Source organism: Crassostrea angulata, chromosome 1 (assembly GCF_025612915.1).
Source record: "Crassostrea angulata isolate pt1a10 chromosome 1, ASM2561291v2, whole genome shotgun sequence".
Taxonomy (NCBI): Eukaryota; Metazoa; Mollusca; class Bivalvia; order Ostreida; family Ostreidae; genus Magallana; species Magallana angulata.
In genome coordinates, this window is record NC_069111.1 from 35,518,329 (window position 1) to 35,526,243 (window position 7,915).

The following is a 7,915-nucleotide window of genomic DNA, read 5'->3' on the forward strand; positions in this document are numbered from 1 at the left end:
AGAGAGAGAGAGAGAGAGAGAGAGAGAGAGAGAGAGAGAGAGATTGATTTATTTATTTCACCGATTAATTTATAATAGGAAACAAACATACTTAAATATAATTTCATGCGCAAATTATAATACAGAGACTGCGCTTAGCCCTACAATAATTTTGAAAAAAAAAATTATAAAGAATTTTATAACGGCAATCTGTGTCCATCGGAGCGTTGTTGATGATAGCGATATGTGTTTAATTGAGCGACAATCAAAAACCGCCTGGAACACCCCCCCCCTTCATTGGAAATTATATCATCACTCGGATCACCCCCTCCCCTCCCTATAAAAGAGCTTTTGCATTTAATATATTTTTTTATTGTTCAGTTTGATCAAACTTGACTTAAAGGCAACTTAAAGATGGTTTAAAGACAACTTAAAGGGAGCGTAAATGCCACTTAAAGATGCTTAAAGGTAGCTTAAAGATGACTTAAAGATGACTTAAAGAAGTTTGGACATTAAGGACCTATAAGCTCAGCTTAAAGGTGGCTTAAAGGTGGCTTAAAGATTGTATACCCTTTAAGCCACCTTTACGCCACCTTTAAGCCACCTTTAAGGACTTGCTTAAAGATTGTTTTTCGCCCTGTGGAGTTTATTGACAGCCTTAACTGTGCTGCGTAATGCATAAAATTATATCTCTATAAAAAATTATATCCATTTTTTCATTGATTTACCAAAATGGAAAAGCGCTAAAGTTTCAAAAACGAATTTCCAAGACACTGAATCAAATGCTTTTTAAAAATCAATAAACATGATTAGATATGGTATTTTTTACTTTCAGTGTAGTTTATGATATCATATATAAGTCTGATATTTTCCCCAATAAATCTACTCTTAACAAAGTCTGTTTGATCATTACTAATTAGTTAATCTAAAAACTTTTAAATTTGTTTTGTTATACAGTCTGTTGATTTTGGGGAGTTGATTTTAATCAACTCTCCTATGCAGTTACTCAGGCAAACCGAAAGTGAAACAGTGTTTGGACCTAAGCACAAATCAACACCGCTGACAACATCTAGTTCTAATCGATAAACTCGATGTAATGAGTTCTTAAGCATTGTTCTTCAAGGAAACTCATTTATAGATACCTTGTAAATAGTGAGATTTTAAATGGTACGAACAATTTAGATATTTATTGAAATCATACATTTTATCTATTCCTACGCCAAAGTTCAATATAGTCTCGTTCAACCAGACGCTCGGCTGTCTCCGTAAATCTCCGACAAGCATAGAGTCTCTCTTACTAGTCGGAGATTAACGAATACAGCTGAGAGTCTGGTTGAACGAGAGTAGAGTTCAATTTTGCTTGGATCCATACACTTTCTAAAACCATTTCGATTACTAATACGTAGTTTGATAGAATAATTCTTTGAATATTACACAACATGACTGATATTGGATTTTTACGAAATTCCTGTAGGATTCATGTTATAAAAATGTGCGTAATTTAAATACTTATAGGAATTTACTCGCCATGCAAAATAACATATTGTTGATTTAAAAATAAATAACAATCGATAAAATCAACTCCCGTCAGTACTTCAGTACTTTGATTTATACAACTGTTAATAAAGTAATTGGGCGCCAATTTAAAAAAAAAAAGTATTTAGGTTTATCTTGCGTTGGAATACAACTGATTATTCCTGACTTGTAGTAGACAGATTCGCCTAGTTTATATAATATATCAATTGATCTTGTTACAAAGTATATTAAATCAAACAAGAAAATGTTTAAAAAACTCAGCTGTAAAACCATCAGCACCAGGGATTTTATCATTTTTCCTATTTTTTAACAAATGAAAGGGCTTCATTTTTCAATATAGGTCCTTCTATACTTTCTTTTTCATCCCTAATTTCAAACATATATTTTCATTTTCAAATCCTCTTTTCTTCTTATATAACTTCTCATAAAACATTGTTGTCATTTTCATTTTCTAATTTAGGTTTTTTGTTTACTCGTAAAGTTTTGTGATTCTAACTTACAAAAAGGTTTTGATGTTTTTTTCTTTCCATTGTATCCATTTTACTAATAGCCTAAAATAATTTTCTCTAGGTTTGTGGTTTATAATATTTTTAAGTTCAGTTTGTTTATTGTCAATTAGCTTAATTGATTTATGGTCTGCATTTTGTTCGAATAGTTTAAATTCATTTTCTTAGTGTTTTTAAGTTTCATTTTGGAGGGTTTTTTTTAATTTTGCATATAATATTGTTTTTCTTCTTATATCGATTAGTAAAGTTTCTAAAGATATGCGATAATTTATTCTGAAACAAGTGGGTGCTTTACTTATACCTTCAAAGTTTTTCAAAATCCAGCTGTTGATTGTTTTTTAATGTCCGTTATTTTGTGTTTAATTAATTGTACATAATCAATATCCGTTAACAAGCAGTTATTAAACTTCAAAAAGTCTCTTCCTTTTTTAAGTTCAGTATATTCAATTTGTAATAAATAAGTGCGTTATAGCTCTAGGAATGATAAATTATGATAAAATGTTGCTAGCCTTAGTCTTAAAATTACTTCATTATAGCCTTAAATTCGTTGAGTCAAGTTCGTTAAATACGTTAGTTTTCTATAGAATTATAAAGGAATTCGACTAAAACACGAATAAGTTATAGTAGTAAATTTGCTCTGTGTCTGTTATCTTCAAATTTTTGCTCTATTTTCTTCTCTCTACAATCATTTGGCCAGAAAAGCTCTCACTTGTGAAAGCATCCTCAGGAATTGTAGATTTTTTTCTTTAATCAGTGGATGGGTCATAATGGGGGTCGAACTTTTACAAAGGAATATTAAGAGAAAAATCTTTCAGAATCTTTTCAAAAACCATTTGGTCAGGAAAGCTTTAACTGGGGTAAAAAAAAAACAAACATCCTCCGCTAATGTAGAGTCAAGTAGTATTCAATATTAATTCCTATGGGTAGATTAGGGCCACACTATTGGTAGATATTTTACATAGGGATATATAAAGAAAATCTTTAAAAATCTTCATCTTTGAATCCAACCGACCAGAAAAACTGTAACTTTCCTGGGAGCATCCTTAGGTAGTATCTATTTCCGTTTTGTTCTGAAATCTTTCCAGCGGGTAGAGTGGGCCAGGAGGGTCCGAATTTTTGAGTAGGTTTATGTAGAGAAAATTCTTTAATAATTATTAGCTCTAAAAACCATTTGGCCAGAAAAGCTGAAAATTTTGTGGAAGAATAGGTGGTGTAGCTTAAAGTTTGCTCAAATAATAATTTTCTGGGATGGGTGAGGCCATAACGGGGAAGAAGTATTAGAAAAAAATATAAATCTTCTCGAAAACTGAAACAATAATTCATAGAGAAGCTCAATGTTTTACTTAGGCATATGTTGTGAAAATGTTGAAAGTCTTTGAAAATAATGATGTCTACTACAATACATTGTCCTGATATTTTTTAATTTGATACTCTAAAAGACGGTCTAAAGCTTTTGTAGGCTATTGTTGATCAGATGAGAAATGTACCAATTTGTTTTATTATACTTTCATGCTAAATACTGAAATCTGATTGGTTTAGACGCAGTTCATTATTCGTTCTATTACCATCGGCGTTAGCAACGCCCTTGGCAACGGGTAACACAACGAATTGTTACATGCGCATAAATTATGCGCGTACAGTTTGCCATAGAATTCACGTTATTCCTATATTAAAGCAGTAAGGTTTTCTTTAAAATTAGGACATTGAGAGTAATTAAAAAAAAATAGTGCCAGTTTGGGAGTGTAAGAGTTGAAGCTGACACCCCGAAAAAACCATTGTCAACCGACGCGAAACGGTTGACAATGGTTTTCTCAAGGTGTCAATTTCAACTCTTACCCTCCCAAACAGGCACTATTTATATAATGTAATTGAAACTGTTTATATTTTGAATTAAGACGTAAAATAAATGTGACAGATGCTTGGAATTGTTTATCAAAATATTCTATCCGTGCTTTATATATATTCAAGATATACTACAATTGTACCATAGTCAGGTACATTTAACACAAGTGCGCTGAAAAATATAGTTTTTCTCATGATCAGCAGATACATTACACATGTAAAAAAAACGATGTATATTTAATACGTGTTTTCCAAAAAAATTGACGTAAACTTAATTTTAAACAAGCACCTTTCTATGAGAAATATATATGCAAATCATTCATATTCCTACACTAGATGCTTCATCAGTCGTTTTCATAAAAATATAGGTCATTCCTTGATTGACATTTTTTTTCACTAATGAATATCACTTGTAATACTACACACCATTGTTATTGTTCGTTAGATATCACACAAATTCTTTTAATTATATACAGTGAATGATTGTGTGTTTGTGTGTTTTAATCACGGAATGGTTATGCAACACCTGCCCCGTATTTCTGATCGCACGAGTGTATACTCTGAATAATGATGAGTGCACAGTTTGCTAGTGTTGCAAGACTTGTGGCAGTTCCCTATTAAGTTAAATGATTTTAACTTCGGTTGAGCACAGTAAAAATTCAGTTTATTTAATAGTCGAATATCTTGGATATGGGGTAAACCCTTGTTGATGTTCAAAACTAAACAGCAGATATAGTAAATCAGTCTGAAAGAATATTGTTTATCGTGCATTGAATCAGTCTAAACAAAAACAAGACACAAGCCTTGTTTACATAGCACAGCATTTTTGAGCTCTGTATCTTGCTTATAACCCTACTAATTAAACTAAAACCGTACTTGATGCAAACCTTTTTTGTTTTGGGTTTATTTTTTCCAATCTCGCATCTTCGCTAAAGAGACTTTAACCACGAGGTTGCCATTATATATTCAATTTCGCCATATATAAATAAATTGGGAATTTTGTATTCTTCTTTATCTAAAATTATATAATATTTTAATATCTTTTTATTTTTTATCAGTATTCATATATCGTATATCCGGTAATTTTCGAGATGCTCAAATGTTTGCTTTTTTGCGATTACTTTCAAATAGCAAAATATTGAATGCGCAGAATTATATCTTGTAATTTTTTCTATAAAAAACTTAAAATCGCAAAATTAGACGGACGTAAAATTAAAAATTCTACATATTTTCTCAATTTTTGTAAATGTGATACGCAGCGGAAAAACCCGATAGAAAGAGGTATTGATTTTATAACTGTTAGATTTTTAATTATTAAGCTATATTTCTGGATCTATTTTATAGAACCTTAAAAGGCGTGTACAGTAATAGTAAATGCCAAAGGAATTAAAATGCATACATTTAATCTTACACTTACATTAATCAAATGTTTCTATTTCAAAAGTTTTAGTTCAAGATTTTACTTATTTATTATTATTTCCTAATATCTTTAAAACTTTTAACACAGTACGTGATATTATCTTGATATCACTATGTTAAAACCTAATAAATCTGCTACAACTTTTTTTTTACTGTACTAGGAAATATATATGAGTTGATTATATGACCTAAAAACAGGCACATTCATACATGAACAAAATTAAAATTAATCCGATATATTACTGGCTAATTATATATGTTCTAATGCATGGTTAACATTAATTAGTGGGTTTATGAGACGTTATTAAACACAAAATCAGAACAATACGCGAGATTTTTTTTCATTAGATGCTGAGATTTGTGCTGATTTCTCGTAAATACTTATGCCAAAAAATACGTAGGTCAAAATTGTTTGATACTAAGCTTTGTATTTATCATTGTAATACTCACCGATGGTAAAGCATTCTTTTAGAAAGGACAAAGCGAATATATACGCATAGATTGTCACTTGAATGTGCATCTTCATGGTCTAAGAAGGGGAAGAATAAACCAATCTTTTTGTCCAGAACGTCAGTCGTTAAACACGATTGAGTTAAATGGGTTTCCCGGATAAAGTTTAGCATGGTAGTTGAAGTGATGTGCTTCAAGTTGTATTATTTGAAGTACCTTTCATAGAAATATTAGATGACAGCTTTAATAGGGAAAACACAAGTGATAACTACATGTACTTAAGATCCACATTTAGATTTTGTTGTTTACTTTCTCTTTGTTATTAACAAGATAAAAGTATGCAGTATATTTGGTAGAGTGTCACTGTTCCTTTTTTTCGGAATATTCATACATTCTGAAAACTTGAAAACTAAAACTTTTTCGGGAAAACATCGCCACGTATTTTTTAGTTTTTTATCAGATTGATCTTTCCAGGAAGCAATTCAATGTCTTTAACACCCTTTTTATATCATTAATTTTCTTTAAATGTCAGTCGAATCTTTTTCGAACTGTTTTACATTAGATATCGTTTAAAAAATTGTATGATCAAGCTTAACATTTGTATTAACAAATTCAAACAAATGGAGGGTTCTCATAAAGATAGCTAAAATATTCGTAAACTTATCGTTATCAAAAAAAATATTTATGTTTAATAATCCTGTTATACGCGTTTATCGATCGTACATTAAATTTATTTATCTCAATATGTCCAATGATGTTAGGATTGTAGTTTCGCTAAAAAACCTGTAATGTATTTCAAAATTTTATGACTCATATGATAAACGAAAGCTACTGACAAACAAGTTGATAAAACAGGACTATCAACAGTCTCGTTTGAAGCCATCAAGTTGTAAGTTTTATGGTCGATACAACGACCATGTCGGAAAATACAATCCTTTACTTGGTCGCATGCTGACTGACGGTTTTTATACCAATTGCTAGACCTTAATTAGTCATACAATTGTCTACGGACTTTTCCATTTTTTTCGAATACGACAAAGAGCACACTGTAGATGAGACCAGTCAGCAGAGGATGCTCACTCCTCCTAGGCACCTGATCCTACCTCTATCTTTTTAAAGGTCCGGGTAGCTCTGAATTGAATTTTGTATTTCGTTTTATGGATTTTTGAGATGATTGACAGTTTGTTATGTCATTATTCTTCAAGATAGACAAATAGCGTTTTTCTGGTTTCCAGACCGACCCCTACAAGTAGCAATCAAGAGATATGGGTTTTAGTGTCAATGAGAGTGTTTCTTGCTCAAAATGTTATAAAACTCTAAACCCATGCTTGCTAATCATCAATATTTTCTAATTATAATCACTTACTGGTAGTTTCCTGCACGTCTGGCAATTTTGGAAGCAGTAAAAGCTTGAGTTATTGAGATGTGAGAGGTTGTGATTGTTAATGTGTACAGAAACATCTACTTGTGCATGTAGGTGAATCCCCTTAAACATTGTGTATTACGTCATAATTTCCGGAATCTGTATCGTTTCTTCATGTTTAAAAAAAAACGTGTAGCGCGGCATCTACACTTGGTTACTTAAGAATTGATCTCGAAATGCTTATTGTTGATGTCGTCGGGCCTGTGCAAAGAAATAAATTAAGTTAGCAATAGCAATTGTTTTAATGTGTATATACACTCAACAAAACTTCTCAGTGTTCACTCTTATTAAAAGAAAAAAAATTGAAATGACGAAAAAAAAAATTGAAGTGAAATTTTGACATTTCGTAACTGATATGTCTTCTCATCAGCAGTACAGATAAAATTAAACAACACCGATTGAAATAATTTATCTGTGACGAAACGTCAAAACATAAAATTGAATTTTTTCTGCGCATGCTTAGTATTATAGGCATTATTTTGTGATTGATTTTAGTCTTTGGTGATAGTTTTAAAAAAAAAACCCACATAACATGGCCAAAATGATCACGACATACACAGCCAGATCTGTTTCAAGATCAATGCATCGTTTTAACAATTTGAAAGCTAGTGGAAATCAGTCACCCTGATGACAAAACCAATGAATATGCTAATTTCATATAATTATATGAATACATTATTATACTGGGTTAACACTTGGAAGTTTTGTTGAATGTATATGTAAAACAATTATTTTAACAATTACAGGTTACGCGTACAGG

General features: G+C 31.1%; 1 protein-coding gene across 1 annotated transcript in view; it reads right to left on the reverse strand.

Moving 5' to 3' along the window:
* The window catches only part of LOC128187860 (deleted in malignant brain tumors 1 protein-like), a 45,265-nt gene extending 39,395 nt beyond the window's left edge, over nt 1-5,870 (reverse strand). The window contains exon 1 of the mRNA XM_052858508.1: nt 5,733-5,870. Within this exon, the coding sequence (XP_052714468.1) occupies nt 5,733-5,808 (76 nt within the window). The 5' untranslated portion in view covers nt 5,809-5,870. The remainder of the gene's footprint in view (nt 1-5,732) is intronic.
* Between the last annotated feature and the right edge of the window lie 2,045 nt (nt 5,871-7,915).